This window comes from Agelaius tricolor, unplaced genomic scaffold (assembly GCF_023055355.1).
Source record: "Agelaius tricolor isolate 1412-34295 unplaced genomic scaffold, bAgeTri1.0.p SCAF_4, whole genome shotgun sequence".
Classification (NCBI taxonomy): Eukaryota; Metazoa; Chordata; class Aves; order Passeriformes; family Icteridae; genus Agelaius; species Agelaius tricolor.
The window spans coordinates 29,556,609-29,579,258 of NW_027269264.1; the positions used below are offsets into that span (position 1 = coordinate 29,556,609).

At 35.0% G+C, this 22,650-nt stretch overlaps 1 protein-coding gene across 40 annotated transcripts in view; it reads left to right on the top strand.

Annotated features, from left to right (window-relative positions):
• The window catches only part of PTPRD (protein tyrosine phosphatase receptor type D), a 1,154,223-nt gene that overhangs the window by 1,055,926 nt on the left and 75,647 nt on the right, over nucleotides 1-22,650 (top strand). For 19 of the 40 annotated variants that reach the window (XM_071425013.1, XM_071425014.1, XM_071425012.1 and 16 more), the window contains 5 exons: nucleotides 274-483; nucleotides 3,790-3,950; nucleotides 9,335-9,349; nucleotides 11,641-11,753; nucleotides 21,920-22,017. In XM_071425013.1, the coding sequence (XP_071281114.1) occupies nucleotides 274-483; nucleotides 3,790-3,950; nucleotides 9,335-9,349; nucleotides 11,641-11,753; nucleotides 21,920-22,017 (597 nt within the window). Of the gene's footprint in view, nucleotides 1-273; nucleotides 484-3,789; nucleotides 3,951-9,334; nucleotides 9,350-11,640; nucleotides 11,754-19,705; nucleotides 19,826-21,919; nucleotides 22,018-22,650 lie in introns of all 40 variants that reach the window. The other 21 variants (XM_071425021.1, XM_071425022.1, XM_071425031.1 and 18 more) reach the window with 3 other exon arrangements.

Consider the following 22,650-nt stretch of genomic DNA (forward strand, 5'->3'; position numbering starts at 1 on the left):
TTTTATGTTTGTAGTCTGAGTGCTGCAATTGCCTCCTAATATTTTATCCTGACAAGAATGTCAAAAATTTGGAAGATTTTGCAATTGATTTAGTGGTACTGATATATCCCATGAAATGTGGATAAATTGGTTTTTTGTAGTTCTTGGTCATGCATTAAATTTTCTCATTACACTGTCAATAAGTTACGTTAAAATTGTTTACAGTTATCTTTCTGTTCATGCTTGCTCTCTCTCTCCCCCCCCCCCTTTCTTTTCCCTTCCTTCATTTTAAAGCTGCTTAAGGAGATAGCTAGGAAACGCAGAAGCATTCGTCTTGGGAGGGAAGTTGAATTAAAGCCATATATTGCAGCTCACTTTGAAGTTCTTCCCACGGAATTCACATTGGGGGATAAGAAGCATTATGGTGGATTTGAGAATAAGCAACTGCAGAGTGGTCAAGAATATGTCTTCTTTGTATTGGCTGTAATGGAGCACTCAGAATCTGTAAGTTAGTTCATGTTTTTCTATATCTAAATTACCTTACACAATCATGGAAGCATTTTTTCAACGCTTATTCCACTTCCCTAAAGCTTTTTTTTAATATTACATGTCAGACCATCTTTAAAGTGAGTGTTTCCTTACTCAATGCCCATTAATTCCTTGAACTCTTCTGTTCTGTTTGCACCTTTGTGTATTACTTCAGTGTATAACTGAAACCTAAGAGTCACCTTTTATTGGCTGTGTCATGATCCTTTGAAAATTACATTGTGTATATTTTTGACCATGGACACAGCTTCTGAGACATGATCTTTACAGCAGCATCTTTCTCTATGTATTTAAAAGAATTTAAAAGCTGTTTTTTGATGCTACCAGTGAATAATGGTATAGGATATACAGGGTTCTTGGAAAGATCCATTGAACTAGAGACATGCACAGCTACCCTCTTTAGCTGCAGTCATTCCATAACAATTTCTGTAAATTGTTAGAAAGTTAGAAAATAATTCAATAGTAGGGAAAATTCCTAAAAAAAAAAAAAATGACTAGAAAATGAGCTGTCATTTCTCTTTACACAATTCATTTTGTAGTCACATCCCTTTATGCATGAATTAACCTAATGCATTTAATGTATTAAAAAAGAAGAAAAAAAAGACAGATGTAAGACTTTTGAAAGATGCAATACACATTAGCATTTTAACATACAGTGTGTAATACAGTATGTTTCTAATTTGTAACTTAACCTGACAGGTACATTTGCAGATTCAATCACTTGAAAATCCAACACCAATAATCTGAATTCTAGTCAAATGTTTGCAGTGTATAACGCTGCAATTGCTTTCTTGGTGTCAATGAAATGTGCCTACTTAAGCACAACGAGGAGGTAGTTCCACTTTGAATACTTTTAGACACGTAGCTTCATTTGAAAATAAAGTGCCTCCTGCAAACTCTAACATAAATCAAAAGTTCTCTTTTCACTTTTTGACATGGGCTGCATAGACAGATAATTCTGAAGGTGTTGCATCACAAAGGTTCAGATTGGAGAAGGTAGACAGCTTTTTACTATAAATTAAAGAGGCCATAAATCTGTATGTTATAAATTACCTGTACTAAAATGCATCTTTTCAATATAAAGTGCAGTTTCTTGTGTTTTTTTATATTAATTAAGGTATAAATGACCTAAATGTATTGCTTTGTTAGAAATCAGGATGAAAAAGCGGGAAGAAATAGGTTTGTAAACTGACACATATAACAAAATGTATATAGGATCCTACTCTTGAAAGACTTCAAAAGGCATTACTGAACTTAGGCTATCTATAAGACACTTCAGCATGCCATCTGAAACATTTATGTGCTTGAGTAGCATGAGGTAGCCACAGACTGTGAAGAATTATTTAAGGGTGTGTCAGATTCAGCTTTCAATGACTTTCAACGCTCCAGTGTATCAGCTCCCAGCATATATAGCTGATTTTCTTTTAGGATTACAGGTTCTACAGATGTAACTTGAAAGGGACATTTTTCTTGATATTCAGATGTTACATTTTGCAAAAGGCTTCTTATTCAGAGAGCACAAAATTTCTCTCTTGATTGGTAGAATAGAGAGCTTGAATTAAAAAACGTCATGGAAAGGTCTGAATTTGTTCAACTTAGTAAAATGGGAGCTGGAGAGCTATGATTAAAATCTATAAATATGTTAAGAATGTCATCAAGAGGAAGGAAAAAATAAGATAAAATTTTAAAATACTAAATGAGTTTAAATTTTTCATTAATACAAGATGGTTTAAAATTGAAAGTGAAATCCTATTTATTGAAGAAAAGGAAGTAAGCGTTTACACTGTTACTCTCAATATGCCTCTATATCTTTTTCCAGGCATTTTTGCCATCCACTCCAAAGGAAGAGGGGAAATACAAAGAGTTTCTTCTCAGAGCAATGAGCCTTTTTTATTTCTTGAGAGTACTAAACCTGAGGGAAAAAAAAATCAGTTTACTTGGGTGTCTCAGGAATGGAATGTGAAGACTCCCCAGTTTCCAGACAATGATCATAGACGTAAAACATAGGGAGGTTTTGGTGCCAGATGCCAGGTGTAGTAAAATGCTATAATATAAATGGAGATTGTTGGCATGGGTGCTAACTCAGTAACACTTAAGTAAGTGCCTCAGCTTTGCCAGTCCTAATCCTGTCTCAAACCCAGACACTGTCATAGCCCAGAGCCCAAAACAGGGCCAAATGAAGTGTAAAAAAACATGTCTCCTTTGATAACACTTGTCCTGGCTTAGGGCATCTTTCAGAATGCGGTGCAAACATAAATGGAAGCTAATCTCTTCTCCCAGTTATCTTATTCTGTATTAGCTGACATTTCTGATCTACCATGGAATCAAGTTTTTAAGTCTTTTGCAAGATCTGTAGTTCAAATCCTAGTTTAATGCTGATGAAGACACACTAGCACAAGCAAGAAATATGTACAAACAATTTTACACTTCTGATTTTACTATAATTTAGACTTCTTAAAATGATCCAGTTTCAGCAGGCTGACTCTTCAGCCTCTCCAGTCTGTAATTGTAACTCTGCACTCAGCCCCAGATGAAACATCTCAGGTCAGACAAGAATAAAAAAGAATTCTCTTTATCATGGGTTTTATCCTAGGCCAGCTGGCTTTACATCATGTAGTAAACCAAAGATTTTCAGCAACCTCCGTTGGTTCATAATTTTAGTTTAATCCTTATGAAACACTGAGTGTTTAGCTTCCCTTTATATTCTACAATGGATTCTCCCATTTTTCAGTCTTAAATTCAAGTTGTCTCCACCTTGTGTAGGTATATTCTGTCAGACAGTTTTTGACTGGTCAAAAACAGTACAATCATTGCAAGACCCTTTTCCAAAAACCTCCTACATTCAGTCCCCTTCATTTTTGTCTATAGCAGTCTTGTTATGTCTCAAGTACTCTTTCATATTGTGCAGGAAGAAAGTGTTAAACCAGTATGAAACTAAAACAAAACCCAAAAATTGGTAACTGGTGGGCTATAATTCTGTTTCCTATTCAGTTTTTCATTCTCTGCTTAGCTTGCAAAGTGTTCTGTGAGGACTGTGCTACATGATTTGTCTGCAGGTCATTTCTAATATGTGGAACACAAAATAAAAATGATAATAACAACACACTGTTCAATTTGCAAGTTTGTGTATTTCCTTCAAGAAAAATAGCATTTCCAGTTTGCTGTGTTCATTGCATCATTACCTTCTATACATTACTTTAGATGTGGGATAGTTAACATATTAATGCATTGCTTTCTGATTAAGAACTATTTTTATTTCTACAGACCATGTATGCAACAAGCCCATATTCAGATCCTGTTGTGTCAATGGATCTTGATCCCCAACCAATTACAGATGAGGAAGAAGGCTTGATTTGGGTTGTTGGACCAGTTCTTGCAGTGGTGTTTATCATCTGTATTGTTATTGCTATACTTCTTTATAAAAGGTAGGTTTACCTTTTAGCTTTCTTGCAAGGTATGTCATTTATCCTCTATATTGGTCACTTTGTAGTAGTTGTTCCACACTGTATTTTTGCACTACAATATTAACTGTCATTGCTTTGGAACATTTTGAAATTTATTAATGGCTTCCAGCATGCTGCAGAAATTTTTGACTGAAAGTTTTCAATAATTACAGATATATGAGTACATTTTTATGCTGATTATACTATATTAACACTATGGCATTTAAATGTTTTTTCCACTTTGCATACATTTGTATGCAAAGATACATTTGTATGCGAAGAAAGTAAATATGTGCTCACACATAAATATGTATGGATTTTGCACATTTGACTTTTTAGAACTTGTTTATAGATGTATAATAGTAATGCATTAGGGGTTACATTCAGCTTGTTGCTAAATGTGATTTTCATCTCCACTCAAGTAATTTGAATTTCAACTTTTGACAGTTGGCCTCAATTTGGCAATGTATCTATATGAATTTGGAGCTGTGATCTGAGAGATTAAAGAGACATCAAATAGCTGTTTTCTACTAATCTTGCAATGAGATCAAATTTCACTCATTCTTCTTTCACTCTCTATGACACAGATTTAGTTTTGCTATTACACAAAGGACTTCCCTTTGCCTTACAACATACTCAGTGAATATGATGCCGTAATTTATATGTAGCAGCCTTTTACAGTGTAAATGAGTTAACATGGGTCAAGATACTAAACCAAAACCAAAGAATAAAACTCAAAAAGGTTATTTTTAATCTTTGTATTTAATTCCTAGTACATTTTTGAAATATATTGATAAAGTAGATTAGAGGAATATTACAAAGATGCTGCCAAAAAAATTTCTGAGGAGGGGCACACTAGGGATAATTTTAAAATGAAGTATGTCTTCTAAAACCAATGGCTATGATGCTATTACCGGCATATAAATATTTAAATCTGAGCCTGTATGCTCTTCCCACATTTGGTGTCTCTGGTCAAATACCTCTTAAGTTTCATGAAGAGAGCTCTCTTCAGGTTTTGGAAAGAATTCTCTCTTTGACCACTCCAGAGTTAACTTCACCTTTTGATTCCAAATAGATACACACTTATAGAATGGTTTCAGGGCTAGAATCATACAGCATCTGTTGCTTGCAGATACTATGCCTCCTGAATGTTTCTGGTAGTTCATGGTGTCTCAGCCAATCGAATTAGTTACCAACTCTGTTTTTGTCAGTCACTTCAAAAACTGGTCATTGGAGATGTGCTAAAAGTGAAATACTCCTTTCTTCTAATTATTTTTAAAGTAATTCTTCTCCCATATTACAAAAGAAATCCAAACAATGGTATATTAAGTAGATTTGCAACTACTTTGAGAGTTATATGGAACTAAAATAAAAATCTTCTAGTCTATTACCAAAAAAAAAAAAAAGGGAATATTCTCATATGAGCAGGTAAAATTTGCTCATCAGTAGTGTGAAGAGATTGTCATTCGCTGAGAATAGGGGACATGTTTTCCATCTGTTATTTACTACTTGTACTGGAACTGTTTGGGCAACTGTCCATATGTATTTATTTATTTTTCTATTTTCAGCTGTTTACTCTAATTTGTTAAACTGCACTGATTTGGCAAATTACCTCCAAGAAATTATGACTGCAGTTTTAGCAGTCTGTGCTCCTCTATGAACTTTTATTTCTGTAAAAATATAGTATATAATTGGATATTTTTTCCAAGAGTAGGTAACCTGCATGCAAGTTTACTGCTAGTTTTTGATAGATTTGCTGACTGTAGAAGAGCAGTGACAAGACAGTTGGGATATCTAACATATTGCTTCAAGAAAACAGTGAAGTTTAGTTTGTGAGTTAAATAGACCTAATGTGGCTACAGGAGTTGGATGAAATATATTAAAGAAACAGGCAAACAAGTAATTTTCAGAATTTTCTGTGGATACAGAAAATTTTACAAGTATATTTCTAGACTATATTGGGATATAAGTGCAACAAGTATGATAGTGAGAAAAGAAAATGAAGGTAGAGGGCATCAGTCTAGTTATGAACATATATGCAAAAAAATTACAGATGATTTTGTTAAAGAATGTGCAGTGCAAAGAGGATGACCAGTAAATGACTGTGTCTTCTGAAGTGCAAAGAGTAGTAACTCAAATAAAGGTCAACTATGTTTAATTCCCTTTGTCCATAGAAACCTTTTTGATCAGACTTGGACCACTAAGCTCATGATTTACAATAGTACTTATACATTTAATTACAATCACAGAGAAATTACAACTGCAGTTTCCAAAAGAATAATTTTATGGGGAGAAGCCTTCCCCTTCTTTAAAACAGGCATTATTAGATAGTGTGGATAAGTTTCATGGGTTGTAGCATATTAAACTGTTCCAAAGACAAGAAATGCATGTTTGAACTCTATTATTTGTTGTTAGGCTGTAAAAAGGCTATTGCCTCTGCATTTACTTTTCCTAAAATCTGAAAGGAAAGATATTTCATGGACAAGTTTTTGGATCATATATTGGAATATAACCAAAAGGTCATTGCAGCTTAGTAAGAAACAGTAATAGATGAGAACAATACTGAAGTGTACCTTTTCTTGTCATTGGTATTATAGCCAACACAGATGAGGCCAATTATGGAACCAAATTTCATATTTATTTTATGGAATTTTACCATATTCCATATTGCATACCAATTCTTCACACTCCTGTGTGCAGAAGAATCCACAGATTCACAGAATCAAAGGGCCATACCTCTGGAGTGTGTTTCATCTCAGCCCTGCTCAGAGCATGGTCACCTGCAGCAATTTGCTCTGAGGCAAAGTTTTGTATAGCTAAGAATGAAAACTCAATGACCTGTTTGGGCAACTTGTTCTCATATTCAACTATCCTCACTAAAAACTATTAGTAAAAACTATTTTTTCCTGAGTTACAGTTGACTGTGTCTTGGCAAATGGAACTGACTTGGCCATTAACTAGTTCAATGTTCTCTGTCCTTGCAGCAGTGAAACCACTCTGCAGTCATAGTAAACAGAGACACCTATTTTGTAGCAGATCTTTCCATCTATTAAACTTTATAAACAATCAAATCAAGAGATTCAAGTAAATTAAATAAATCTTACTTCCTTTTTGGCCATCTTCTTGTTGACAAGAAAACAAATCTTTTCTTTGTTCAAAGATGGAGTGTGTTATTCAGCACAGTAAGATTTGTATCCAAAATCTCAAACAAAAGCAAACCTAGATAGATAGATAGATAGATAGATAGATAGATAGATAGATAGATAGATGGTGTGTGTCCTCCAGGAAATGCCTAACCATTAGGAGGTCTGCTTCAGTCACAGTTTACATGTATTTTATGTGCTTGATACATGTTCAATTACATAGGATTAGGTTGATTAGGAACTTAATTAGTGAATGTTAAAGAGCTCTAGAAATTGTGTGGTGTTTCTCAGAAATGAACAAACTAGAGAGAAAAGTGATTGTCCCCATGATGCATCCTGTCATCTCATTCTCAGGTTTTGGGTGTATTTTTCTTTTTTTTTCTTTTAACAAATTAATTTGTGAGGATAGTCCTTGTAGTTTTTAAGAAATCACAAATTCCCTAATTTCAGTTTTCCACTGATGAAGAGAAAAAGGTTCCTCATTCTAGATTTTTCAATTTCTAAGGAAGTTAAAGCCATCTTGACAGACTTTGTATTGTTTGCTTTTATCAAGTGCAGCTTTTTGTTTTGGGTCAGAAGACTGTAGCCTAAACTTAAATCTTTTGAACATAGTAGCTCCAGCACTCTGAATCATAGCATCACAGATTAGTTTGGGTTGGAAAGGACCTTTAAAAATCATCTAGTCCAACCCCCTGCCATAAGCAGGGACATTTTCATCTAGGTCAGGTTTCTCAGAGCCCAATCCACAGGACTTGAAAGTATTCAGGGATAGGGCATCCACCACCTCTCTGGGGAATCAAATTAAATAGTGCTTCATGGCCTTCATCATAAAAAAAAACCTATTCTTTCTTCTGGCTACTCTGAATCTACCCTCTTTCACTTTAAAACCATTACCCCTTGTGCTGTCATTATGGGCTCTACTATCCCCATCTTTCTTATAAGTCCCTTTAAGTACCGGAAGGATGCAAGAAAGTCTTCCAAAGCCTTCTCTTGTCCAGGCTGAACAATCCACTTTTCTCAGCCTTTCCTGTTCCATCCCCCTGATCATCTTTGTGACCCTTTTCTAGATCTACTCCAACAGATCCATGTCTCTTCTGTACTGATGATCCCAATACTGGATGCAGCACTCCAGATGGGGTCTCACTAATGTGGAGTATAGAGGCAGAATCACTTCCTTTGAATGCTGGTCCCCTGCTGAATCTTGAACTATAAGAAGAAATATGCTTCCAAGAGAAAAAAAACCCCAAATGTTAAAAAGCACTGAAATGTAAAACAGGAAAATGGGAAATCTTAAGTGATGATGAAGAATTTTAAAGACTTTCTCATACTGTGTGTGTAATGTGGTCATTGCAGAGTACAAGCTATTAAAATGTTTGTAGAACCCCTGTTTGTTATGGTCAACACAGAGAAAGATAGACACTGTAGTTATAGTGTCTGTGTATAATAAAACACATTGGTGAGAGATAATAAATTATTTTTCCTGTTTACCTAAACTTTATAGATCATAGATCACTACAGATCTATACAGATCACAGTAGACCTCTAGGCAGTCATTCTAAATCAAAAAAGGCGTGTAATACTTCATTGGAAAAAGATTTATGATTCCCTTTCTTTCCAGGGTACTGTTAAAAATTTCTTGCTATTTTATTACCTGGTTTTGTAAAATAGTTTTAGAAATTTTCATTTCTTTTTACTACTATTTTTTAAATTTAGTGCAGGTCTTATGTGTGTCATATATTAAACCTTGTTGGTCACTTCATTTTCTCTTCCTCTTCTCCCTTTTTCTCCTTTCCATTCTGCCCTCCACTTTCATTTTTCCTCTCTTCCCTCCTTTCATCTCTATTCTCTCTAGAAAGTAAGAGGGGGCTACATCTCAGTGAGAAGTAATTTTTCAATGTAATGTTAACATTACTTTCATGGCTCAAAATAAACACCCATTCTCCATTGTCTCACCGGTTAAAATTTGAAGTCTAATTTCTTAGCAGATAGAGGTTTATTTTTCAACAGAAGATTCACTTTGGACATGACCTTGGGTCCTTCATTTATTCTATGATTTCCAAGCATTGAATATTTTGATGAGCTGTCATAGCTTAATTTTGTTTAGTTACATATCTTTACTGCAAATCAAAATTTCTTCTATCTCCTGTTTTCATGATTATTCTCTGTGCTGCTGGTCAACTAACATTTCACCTTTTCTTCCCTCCTTGCTGCATTAAAATGGAGCAGTAAACCTGACAGGTGAGAAGTGAAAAATAATCACTCTTCATTTAATACAGAAAAGGAGAAAAAAGAAAAAAAAATCATCATGATAATGATCTAAGACAAAGCATCTGTCAGTCTTAAGTGAATGTAGGCAGTAATCTGTCAATGAGATCAAGTGCAAGATTTGCTATGTTATTTACAGTGCTGAAAAATAATGTAATACAAGCAGCAAATTTTCACTGAGGTTTTTTTGTGTCTCCATGGGGTTAATTTTCAAGAGATAGCAGAGCTTGACAATGCTCATTTGATTTTATTTGTGTTTTAGTGCTGTGCAAGCAGTGGTTGTACACAATAATCACAGTTCTTGAAGGAATCCATGGTTGTAGTTGAGGCATTAGCTGCCCTGAATCTTCGTAATGTCCCATATACATAAACACTGACTTACAGTTCTACCAGTGACAATGATACAGTGATACATTTCTTCCTTTCTGGAATTTTTTTCCCCACGTATCTCAGAATCATTGCATAATCTGGAAGAATTGAGATCTCTTCTACAGTCTGGAGAGATTAAAAAAAACCAGAATGTTCCTTCAATTAATAATTCATAATAAACCATTCTGTTATTCTATAAGTTCTTGAAATATTCAGATACATGATTGGAAGATATTTTTGTGGTTTTATTAGATTAATATGAAATTGCAGCCTGGTACTAACTTCCAAGTGGAAAAAAGTTAAATGAAGCTTGTCCCTGGACAGTTCCAGAAACTTGAGACTTACAACTCCTAGACTTAAAGAGAAGGAAGTACAGGGTAAAAGACTTATTGAAAGCTATGTCACAGATCTTCAGTAAGAAGAAAGAGCACTAGGGCCAAGTGCTGCTGTGAAAGGAGTTTGCAATAGTCAAAATCAAAAGAAAGGAACCTCAAATGAGTTTATGTGTACAAATTTTGTTTTAAGAAGACTGAAAACAGAATAATCAGATTTAAATTTTTATTGCTTCACTAAAGAGAAGTTAATACATATGTTAAGGTATGTGCTGGAGAACAGGTGGAGTGTTTTTACAGTAAAACTTTTTCTTTTTTCCAGTACAACCATAGTGACTTTCAAAAATTCAGGCATATTTTTTCATAACTTTTTTTCATAACTTTTGAAATCTCAGAGTATGTCACCTGGTCTTCATTATTTCAAAAGCAGCAAGAAATTGACTAGAGTAATGATAGATTTATCATTGTGAGTCAATGAGGAAAAAGAAAGTGTTATGTGAACGTGAATATTGGGCACCTGGAAAACATTCTGCTATCGTTACCCTTAAAATAATCTCAGTTCTGTTTTCACAACATAACTCTTCCTCTGCTTCTTCATTTTACGTTACATAAAAAATATCAGCCACAATGTGCTTTCATTCAGGACCCCACAAATAACTTGTGAAGAAAGATTCCACTCTCTGTATAAAAATGGAGAGTGGTAGCTACTCTTCATGTAACACTGTTCTCCATGTTTCACATCAGATACATACAGATAACAGAAGTCAGTTTTAGCAAAAATGTCAGTGAGAACACACATGGATTCTGCTTCTCTCTAGAGAAAGGGAAACATAGGCAACTTTCATTCTCTTTTATCTCTTTAATTCTGATTTTTTTTTGTTTCATTTTCCTTCCTTTGCAGTGAAAGCATTAATTTGATTAGAAATATTCATACAGATCTAAGCCTTGAATATATGTAGACCTGATAAGACATATGAAGATTGCCGATTTCAGCTCTTACAGAGATGAGAGGAAACAGAGCAAATTCTTACATCCTAGAAAGTGAAAAGAATAGATGTCTTCTTAATTGGTGTCTTCTGTACTGTTCTTTCTCCTATTAAAAATACCTAAAGAATGCAAATTATTTTTTATAGCAATGCAGAGCTATGTGTATAGGATAAGAAATATTTAATCACAGTAACTTAGGGTGGTCTAGCTCAAGAGATTGCTGCTTTTCTATAAAGGTATAAAGGTATAAGGTATAGCTAGGTAGCATTTAAAATAGGAGAATCGTCTGAATTTTTATAGGCTTAATGTTATAAAAGTAAAGTATTAGGATGACCAGAAGGATGTTCTGGAAGAGCAATTTAGGGTAGAATGCAGCTATTTTCTCTCTGACCATTTTACCACTGCAAATTGTAGGTACCATACCCACCACTCATAATTATATTACCTTTGCACTGCATCAAATACTTTTTCAGAAATAAACATCTTGCCTTTAGAATGTAATGCCAAACATTCAGGCACCTTTCTGAAGCTAACATATCTATCTTCTGTTTATGTGTATTCACCTTCTCCATGCAGGAAGAGGGCTGAATCTGATTCTAGGAAGAGCAGCATACCCAACAGCAAGGAGATCCCCTCTCACCATCCCACAGATCCAGTGGAGCTGCGACGCCTTAACTTTCAAACTCCGGGTAAGAGACAATAATAACTCACTGAGACCTCTGTGATCACAGCTGATTACTGATGCTATTACAGAAAAGAAACACGGATTGTTTGGAAATATGTATTTTGATTGAGGGTTTGGGGGGTGTTTTTTTGGTTTTTGCTGCAAAATATATTTCTTCATTAGTTTTTGAAATAATTAAGTAATTTCTTTATTTAAAAAAAAGCCTGCTTGAAAAAAAATTGAAGTTTTGTTAAAAAAAAGCCCAAAGACACATTTGCTGTATGGGTGTGCTTTATTTGCTAAAATTCCAACTTAAACCTAACCATGCTAGAAAATGTTACTGGGAAATGTACATCCCTCTGTTTATTGATGATATTTTTATGGACACTTCTTTGAAAATAAGCTTCTCTTTTATCTACTGCATTATCAGGTAATATATCAACAGCATTATGAGTTCCACTGGTTTTCAAATCTACAATACAGAAGGGAAATACATAACTAGATAAATGGTCTTGATGTTGAAAATAAGGCTGTATATTATGGTCAAGGAGGATATAATTATGTCAGTAATTTGAGGTCAGAAGGAACACACTCTCAAATACTTTAATTTTTTTTTCATTAATCACTGTTTTATTAAAGCTGTTTAATCTGATAGTAAAGAAGCACAAACAGAGAAATATTTAAAATAGTATTTTTACCACCTTTGCAGAAGTCAACTTTTACTTTAATAAAACACTTTGTTTTGATTAAGTTTTGCCCCAGTAGACTTGTTTTCTACTGCAATATATTTGCATGGAGTCTGATGCTAATTAGATGCTAAATCTTCCTGAGACTCTTGTTTTTGTCACGCTTACTATATTAAGTAAAAAAGGTAGTGAATTCAAGTTCATAAAAGCAGGTAATTAAGTGCTTGAGATGCTGAGAATTAGCTGCTGAAGTTGACAGGATAAATACCATTAAAGGGTTAAGTGAACATGCAAATCTCGTTCCTGATCTTCTGAATAATGACTGTATTGAGATGATGTTGCCCCAGAAGGAGTGTGTCTGCAGAGTAGTGAATGTGGCAAAAGACCCAAACTTCATGCACATGGCAGAAGTAGAAAGGGAAGAGTCTGGAGGCTTGAGTTTTGCTCAAGCCTTGCTTTTTCAGTCTGTTCCAGTACACTGCTCCTAGCAGCTGGGGCAAATCAGGTCTGTTTCAGGAGCACATCTTCTAATTTAATTTCATCTTAGTGTGGGAATCTTGTTAACATGCTCTGGGACCTGTCTAGCATAGGAACTTAAATACAGTAAATGCAAATAATTGAAAGGTTTTATTCAGTGTCCTTCTAAGGCTACAATTTCAGTGGTGGCTCTTTGTTTCTGGGTGAAGTTTTTATCTGTTATTCAGCACTTTTGTAAAAACTTTAAAGAGTTTTACAGTGAAAGAAATATACATGCAAATCTTTGAAACGTGAAAAGAAAAAATAGTGTTCTTGAAGTCTAGCTTATGCCTAAAAGAAGTAATTATTTTTTATACAGATATATAATGAGTAGAGTAAATGGCTTACTAGAATCCCAGAGTTGTTTTGTTTGGAAAAGATCTCTAAAATCATTAACTCCAACCATTAACCAAGCCAAGCACCTTATGTTCAACAATAAGCCATGTCCTGAAGTGTGACACCCACATGTTTTCTGAGCACCCCAGGGCCAGTGATTCCACCGCTTTCCTGGGAAGCCTGTTCCGATGACTCATGACCCTTTCATCATGAAGAATTTTTTCCTAATATCTAATCTGAGCCTCCCCAGCATATCTTGAGGCCATTTCCTCTTCCTTGTATCACTTGTTAGCTTGGATAAAGAGATTGCCCCCATCTGGCTTCTTCCAGGCAGTTGTAGGGAGCATAGGGTGTCCTCTCAGCCTCCTTTTCTCCAGGCTAAACACTCCCAGCTCCCTCAGCTGCTTCTCATAGGACTTATGGTCCACACCCTTCCCCAGGTCCATTGCCCATCTCCAGACATGCTCCAGCACCTCAATGTCTTTCTTGAAGTGAGTGCTCCAGAACTGGACACAGGATTTGAGGTATGACCTCACCAGCATGAGTACAGGGGGACAATCCCTGCCCTGGTCCTGCTGGCCACGCAGTTGCTGACAAAAGCCAGGATGAGCCAGCTGCTCAATGACCTCCCCCAGCATCAAGGCCAGGTTGATAGGCCTGTAGTTTCCTGGATCATCCTTCTTGCCCATCTTGTTGATGGATGTCCTATTTGGAAACCTCTAGTCAAGAGGAACATCCACAGTTAGGCAGGACTGCTGATGAGGGAAGGAGGCTCAGTGAGTACTTTGATCAACAACCTTGATACCCTTAGGTGTATCCCCTCCAGTCTCTCCAGTTGTGCATGTCTAAGTGGTGCAGCAGGTTGCTGACCATTTTTTTCCAGGATCAGGGAGACTAAATTCTGTTCCCCATCATTGTCTTCTAGCTCAGGCGGCTGGATACCCACACAACAGTTGATATTGCTATTAAAAATTTAGGCAAAGAAGGCATTAATTTCCTCAGCCTTTACCTCATCAATCGTCACTGTATTTCCCTCTTCATCCAATAAATAATGGAATAATAACTAGATAGATAAGCCTAATTTTCTGCACTCCATTTATTTAGATGCAAAATCTTACCGATATATTTAGTATTCATCATAATTAAAATGAAACATGAGGGGAAAAAAACCTGCTACCAAGTGCTAACATATAAAATTAATTTATTGTAATTAATTTTTAATTTACATTGAGAAAGTAAAGTTATTAAGAAATGGCAGAATTTGTGGCACTTGTAGACACAGTAATTCCACATCGTTGATGTGAAAAGAGCTGGAGAGGATTTAAGGCATACTTTTTCTTGCAGGGCTATAGTTTATCTGTGAAGTTTGCAGTTTGCTGTGAAGCTATTTGAGCAGAACATCTGTGATCTGTTTCTACTATACTTTGCTATAATCCTTTTCACAGACTGGAGTATTACCATTCTTATTAAAAATACAATACATCAAATGATATTCTTTTTCCTTGTTATTGTACATCTTAAGGTCCCTAGACACAGGTCAAGCCATTGTACTACTCAACCAAATATCAAAGGAGAAAAATCTTACCCCAGTAGATTTGTCTTACTTTGTTACACTGTTAACTTACTCTGTTAACGTGTTCTTAATATGCAAACAGTCACAGTGAAATCAAGAACTGTAGTTCTTTTGTTAGTAAAAGCAGAATTTCCCTTAAATTAAGTTCAATTAGAGTTACCATGTCATTAAAATCTGAATAAATTTAACTTAAGTGTTTAGATCCTACTGGAATATTTATCCATCTCCCAACCACCAACACACCATCAAATAATATGCGATTTTTTTTTTTAACTGAAAATAGAGAAACTACAGAAAGGCTATACATTCAGGATATCAGCTTTGTTGGGTTTGTTGTTCTTTCGCTTTCAAATATATAGGTTTCATTTTCTGCAAGGTAGAAGAACTAGGTAGGGGGGTACTGCAAAGGAGGTAACTGAGGGAAGGGCTGATGTGGTTATGTGTTGGGTTCCTTTTACTGAGAAATCTGCTATTGCCCTCATAAAATGAGGCATTTCTCAACATTGCCTACAGATAAAGCAAAGCACAGAATGGTGAATATACTATCAGTACAAGTGCATCAAGGTAGATGATTTGACATAGTTGCTATTCTAATGATTTATTTCTTTAGATTATGAAAGCATCCACAGTTTGCTTGGAACTTTCCAGGCAAACCAACTGCTTCCAGTGGGAGAGGAAAACAATTTTGAATGAATCCGTAATGTACAGAAGTGTTAGCGAAAAATATTCTAAATTACATTGGCATATCTGGACTGGCAGTTTTTACTTGGAGAGGTGAATGAGACACTCCTATAAAACTATGGGTTGTCATAAACTTTAGTACTTTAAAACATTTCTAAACAGCCAAATTTAGAACATTCCAAACATCCTATCAATCATATAATTTGTATAAGGAAAGACCTGATCAGATACAGATATCAAAATCATTTGAAACCTAAGTCCTTGGGGTAAGTTTGAATTTCTAACCCCAATTTTAAATTACTCCCAATCCTGAAGATTAGGTATAGATTTTTGACACGAAATATGAGAAAGCAATATTTCATCTTTGGTGATATCTAGACAATCATTTTGGTACAAATATGTTGTACTCGTCATAAAATTTTCAATTCCACATGAGGATATTATAAAATTTCACAGTCTAAACTACCAGCACAGGAAATGTATTGCTTTCCTTTCACTTTTTATTGTCTACATTCTTCAATAACGTAAAGAGATCTAAAGGGCTCTAACCTAAAGATTTTCCTCTCTTACCTTGTCCAGAAAGGATCAAATTTATTTCTGGCTACCCTCCTCATTGGATGAAGTAACTACATAGATAAATTTCACACTTTGCCTTGACATTTGGAATAGCCCACAGTTCTGTATCTGAGACCAAGATCCCAGGTCCATGTGTGTTATCCAAAAATGTGTATGTGTTAGATAAGCCCATATGCCAGTGAGTGGGTCACAGCAGTGCCAAGTTCTCTTTGAGAAAACATGAAAATACCCAATCTCTCAGTAGGATTTAATTTTTAAGTCTGTTATTCTTTCATAACTGGAATAGCTGAAGAAAAGTCTGTCAATTCTTACCTTTCTACAAGTTGCCTATGAAACACAGAATTAAAATCATTAACCTGGTGCACAAATTTTAGAGGTCTCTGTGCCACATGGGAGAGTTAAGGTAAAGAAGGGGTAATAATTAAGCCTCACAAAAGGTTTCATCAAATATGGCAGCCCGGTTGTGCTGAAGAAAATTAACTGAAATTAAGTAGTTTGAGTGGGTTCTGAGAGATCCAAGGCTCAGGCAGACTTCAATCTGCCAATCAGCCAGAGAAATAAATTGAATCATGCCTCAAAAGTGACTGATTTTTTTTTTATCCCCATTTAACTATAAAATGTGTCACACTTACAAGTAATTTTTGTAATTGGGTGCCAATTAAACAATTATCTCATTATATCTTATGAACTAAATAAGATGCTTTTAAAAACAAGAAAAATAAATAGAGTTATTACAGCTCTAAATTAAAGACCTTTCTTTTTTTAATTAGATAAGTGCTCACTTATTCCCTGAGTTGCTAAGGAATTTCCACAAACTTATTTCCATGATAAAGCAGAAAAAGCATAAAACATGTTCAGAGGAAAAGGGTGCAAACAAAAAAAAAAGGTGGAAAAAGTGATGTCTGGATTTAGTTACCTGCTTTGCATGACAGCATAATTTTTTTGCACAGTTTATCCACTCAACATCTGTTTATGAGAATCATGACAATGTTGAAGGAAGTACTGTGCTTTGTCTCCATGGCAAAAACAGACTAAAATGCTTTCTCATAGTGAGCCATCATACATATAGCTCTTCTTATGCACATCTCACATGGAGGATTTAGGCACCTAAGACAGGTACAGCTTCTGATGCAAAGAGCACTTCTCTGCTATCCCATTTTGCGTTGAAACCTGGAGGAGCCCAGAATCTGCTTAGCTAGAAGATGAAATTGAAAAGTCTTCTCTTCACAAAAGTTATCCCTTTTTTTCCCTCTGGATTTTGGACCATAGTTTTTGTAACATCTTATTGTATTTGACATTGTTATATCAGGATCTGAAAATTAGGTTTCCCCTATTCTCACTATTAAGGGACTTTTACACATCACTCAGAGGTGGTGCTTCTGCTATGAGGCTGTGGAGCCTGCAGTGCTCCTTGTTAAAGCTCAGTCTCTGTTTCAGAAAAAGATAAAATATTTTCATTCCAGAATAATTGATCAAGTTTTGAAGAACATAAAATATTCTTGAATAAAAGTGGCAAAATTTTGCAATATTATATATGCATTTGCAATTGTTTTAGAATAGCTGTTGCACAATGATATAATTCTCTAGAGATCGTCTTGTAAATTTGGCTTTGTAATTTCATGCTCTGGCCTAGCTCTGGCTCTGTGAAAATGAAATTTTAAAGTAACAGTAATTCTCATGTACTAAAGGCATTCTCGTTAAGTTTTCATGAGTGCTGAATTCCTACTGAATAAGGGTCATCCTTACTTTTTTCTGTTTTCCATGTCAGAATTTAAAGTAGATATTTTTCCTATCTTTTTGATAGGGATAAGTCTCAACAACCACTGTTACTTATTACTTCCTTTTTCTATAAAGGGATATCTTAATCAGCATAGATTTGCATGTAAAAGAGTGTTCTGTAAATTATCAAATAAAAATGAAACATTTGTAAAGCCACAGACAATTAATTCAATGTGGACCTAACGTACCACTCATTTCCTAAAGAAATTTCTGTGACAATTATGTGTCACATTTTCACTTCATGTAGATTATAGTCTGTATAATAGCAGATTTGGTCTTTAATTTCTAACTTTGTTCTTGTTTATTGTGGGTATGTGAACCTACAGTTCCAAATTGGTAAATAAATGTATGTGTCATAAATGTTTCTAAAAGCCTTTATCATAAAACCCTGACAAAAAACAAAATCCTAATTTAACACACTAACGGCAAGCCTAAAACACCCACTTGATTAGATGTGATAAGGAAATACAATTAACAGGTTTAATGTTTGTTAATATGCAGATGATTTCTGACCTTGCTCTCCTAGTTTTTTCCTTGAAATTGTAGCAGAAATAGTATTTCATGTTCCTTAGTCATGTATTTACCACAGATTAACCAGAGGATAATTCTACACTGTAATCAAACCATACATTGTTATTTAATTCATGCAAAGGAATTACTACTAGGCTGCATAAGATCAATTACATTTGCCAATCTTCTACCAAATCTGGTTATAAAAATTTTTAATGGGTACAATTTCAACTGTGTTTTGCATGTGGTGATTTTGGGGGTTTTCTTTTCTTTGAGTTTTCAGGTGGTTTTATCTCTTTTTTTTTTAAGGAAAAAAAAAGAGATACCATATTTAAAAGAGAATTTGAAAGCATGTTTCAGCATGGTATTTCTTTTGACCTTTTAGCATGTCACAGGACCTGTTATAATTTAGCTGTATTTTGTCTTTAAGTTTTTGTCTTGTCATGACATATGTTGATTGGTGTGGGAGTGTGTCATCAAATAAGTGTATTTTCTTCTTTGTAACCACAAAAAGAAGTGAGTTTAACTGTATTTTAACTGGGATCTTTTGAGTCAAGTTCTACACCTGCTCAATTGAAGCCTCATGCTTTTACATGAGGTGTGATGACATCTTAGGATGTTTATTCATAGCATATTCTGTTATGATTCACAGACTGATTACATAACAAAAGCCCTCCAGCAGTTCTTTTAAAAAATAACTACTTCTATCGTATCAGTAGAGCCCATTTTATGTATTTAAAGTATGAAAATAGAACAAATGCAATTACTTCGTAAGTTAACTGCCAAATATTATTTGAGGAAAGTTATTCAAAGTGTAATTGCTGAAAATGAGACATAGAGGAAGGGTTTAAATGCAGTTAAAATTTGTCAGTTTCTGAAATTGTAAGTAGTTCCTCTTTTTGCCTTAGAAAAATTTCCCTTCAATTTCTTATTTACACAAAGTGCTTAATGTGAAATCTCCCCTTGGAAATATCAAGTGTCATATAGAGAAGTGTATAAATAAAAATAACTAAAAAAAAAAATGGGTGTTCAGCATCTTTAGAAAAATACTCCTTCACAGTAAGTTAATTATTATGATTTGTGTTCATGATGCTGGTGATTTAGTCAGGTTCATTGTGTGATGAGTGAGTCTCATACTCACTGGGTTTATGACCTTTATATTTACAGTAGGGTAACTGCACCTTTAAATATCTTAGTTGAGTTGCCAGACGCTGTTTTGTGCATGTCTGAAGTGCCTGTATGTACAAGATGATTGATTATGATGGTCTACTGCTGTTACTAATTTGTTTCCCATTTCCGATTGGCTTTTACTTTTTACAGCTTTGAGCAGTAATTCAGTCCCCTACGCCTCCCTGATTGGCTCTGTGTCCTCCCTCTCTAGCCAAACTACCACTCAGTCCTTATATGATAATAACTCTCTCCCACGATTCGCTCGAAAAGGTCTAAACATCTTTGTCTCTATTATTTTCTCTGTTCAAGCACTGTTTTAGATGTACATCAGTCCACCTCCATTTCTGGATCAATCTAGAGTTCTCCTGTGCCTTTTCACCCACATATTTTCCATAGGGGTGCTTGATCTGGATCAATCCGTCTAATTATTAGATGACTGATCTCATTTTGAGAGTAGCCAAGCCCTAAGTAAAATTTGTAAGAAAATGGGAGAGAAGCAGAGCTGCAGCAAATAAATTAATACTTAAGTGACTAATTTTTTTAATTGAAATTTTTAAGGAATCTCCCCACTGATCTGAATATTCTGCTTTGTTTAATGGCTTACCATCACAGATGTGCTATGAAGATTCCCTAAAGCATATATATAGGGTCAGAAGAATTAGGGCCAGTGCTGCTGGACATTATTTTGGAGTCTATTATGATGCTCGAAATGTCAAAGAATCCAAAAGAAAACAGGAATTAAAAACAGAATTAGAAGAATTTAAAGAATTAAAGCACATGCTGTAGTGTGACTGTGTTGTAGCCACATGGTCGTTTTCAGCTATGTTTAAGAAGATGCTAGTCAACTGTCTTAGGCATGCTCTTGAAAGTCACGGTGACAAAGCAAACTGCATTGTGCAACATGCCTTCCAGCTTGAGCCCCCTTGAGTCATCAGTGTTTTCCCTTTGTAATTTCAAGAGATCCTGGGGTTCACTAGCTTAACTTTTTCTTGCCAGCTCTGATTTCTTCCCTAAGCTATTGAAACCTCACTTTCATTTTTAGGTGTGATAGTCTAAAGTATGAAGATAAGAATGTAAGCATTTTGGAGAAAGCTCATGAAGACTGATAGCTTGAAATAAATATGTTCACAAAATTTTGCCTGTCAAATCTTAAGCTGGCAGATTGTTCTAGTTGACCCCACATCTTTTCTGTCTTTTTGGTTTGTTTTTTTGTTTTTTGTCTTTTTTTTTTTTTTTGCCTTGCTGTCCCTGTACCCCCTTACACACCCATCTATACTTCCAATTCCAAGCTCTTCTTTTTCACTTAGTATCTTCATCAGTGGACAAAGATGTTTACACCTGAAGTAGATTGTAGGTACTTTTAGGGGTTGATAAATGGGATTTCAGATTAAGCATATATTAAGGTACTAGTGCAGTCAGCATGTGAGTCCAGCCAAACTGTACAACCCCTGCCTCTACAATCTGCTACTAGTGAAAACATTTTTGAAGTTCTAATTGTCTTATGTCCAATGTTGTCTTCAGTGACTGTTGTCTTAAAGCAGTGATGCATGTTGTTCTAGTCATTCATAGCTGCATGTCAGTCACCTCAGAATTCTGTAAAATACTTAAGTATTTCTAATTTAGAGTGCACAGTCTTCTATACCTTGATGCATTTTTATTACTATTATTATTATTATTATTATTATTATTATTATTATTATTATTATTATTATTATTATTATTAATCTTCAAACTTTCCATTTCATTATTTTATGCTTTATTTTATAAGTTAGCTTTATGTTGGTTTAGGTTTCTTTTTTTTTTACCATTTCCTTTGCAGGTTCAGGTGTCTCTGGTTACCTTGGTAACCTTCATTATTCAAGTTTGTTTTTCTTGATTATGCATAAGTCACTTTGTTTTCTGTCAAAACACTATTGTTTCCCCTTTAGGGCTCTTTCAGTGTCTGTTTCTCAGTTCACATTTCCTCATCTAATTCAATAGAGTTTTCATTTCATGCATTGCAGTAGAAGGGGTTTAACATGACATTAAGAGTCATTACTCAAAGCAGAGGTCAACATCAGGTCTAACTGTTTCATTTTTCCATGCCTAGCTAAACTCATTGACTCATATGACAGTAGCTCTTTCCTCTACACTAGGAATGTTAGCTTTGGGAATACGTTTGGTGACTTTTTTAATTTGGCTTCAGAGCTCATCTATGCAGAGCATGTCCTGCTTTGAGTAACCAAACTATTTGCCTGCTTCTCTCACATATGACATCTTTACTACTTACACATTTATAGACATTCTAACTGCTGCATTTTCTAAATTTTAGAGCAATGCCATCACTGTAGTTTACGTTAAATTTTGTTCTTTCTTGTTCAACAGGTATGGCCAGTCATCCCCCAATACCTATCTTGGAACTTGCAGATCACATTGAAAGATTGAAAGCAAATGACAATTTGAAGTTCTCACAGGAATATGAGGTAATTTTCCCCACTTCTTTACCATTCAAATTTTAAATGTCATGCTTGCTGTTTCCCAAGACTTCTCTCTGATATGGTACTAGGTTTGTATGATATTAAAACCATAACAAAAAAATGGTGTAAAATGGCTACAATAGTGGGGTGGATCCTTTGCTCATAAAATCCTGTACTCTTTTTATAAGGATACATGTCAGGCAGATTCCATGGACACATACTTGAAATAATGTGTGAATGATACAGCATAGACTTGTTTTAATACACAGACAGTTTCCTTTCCTGCAGTTTAAAGATCCTTAGATTATGTATAATGTTGACAGGACAAATAGAGCAAAAGCTCCAAAGAAGGTTCATTCCACTGCTTTAATTTTTTTACATGAGATAAAAGGGTTTGCATGTGCTTGTTGTCTCTTCTACTGTAGCAGTTTCAGGACATTGCTTTTTCCTCCTGTCAACAATACCACTTTGATAAATTGGGAGTGATGGTCTAGAAGAGCATGAAAGAATATTACAGGAAGACAGTAATAATTTACCAGCCACCTTATCAGTAACCCAAAGAGTATATAGGTATTGCTATAGTGGAGGGTAACAGCCTCTCAGATCAGTAATTTGTAGCTAAAGGGACATAGGGAGCCA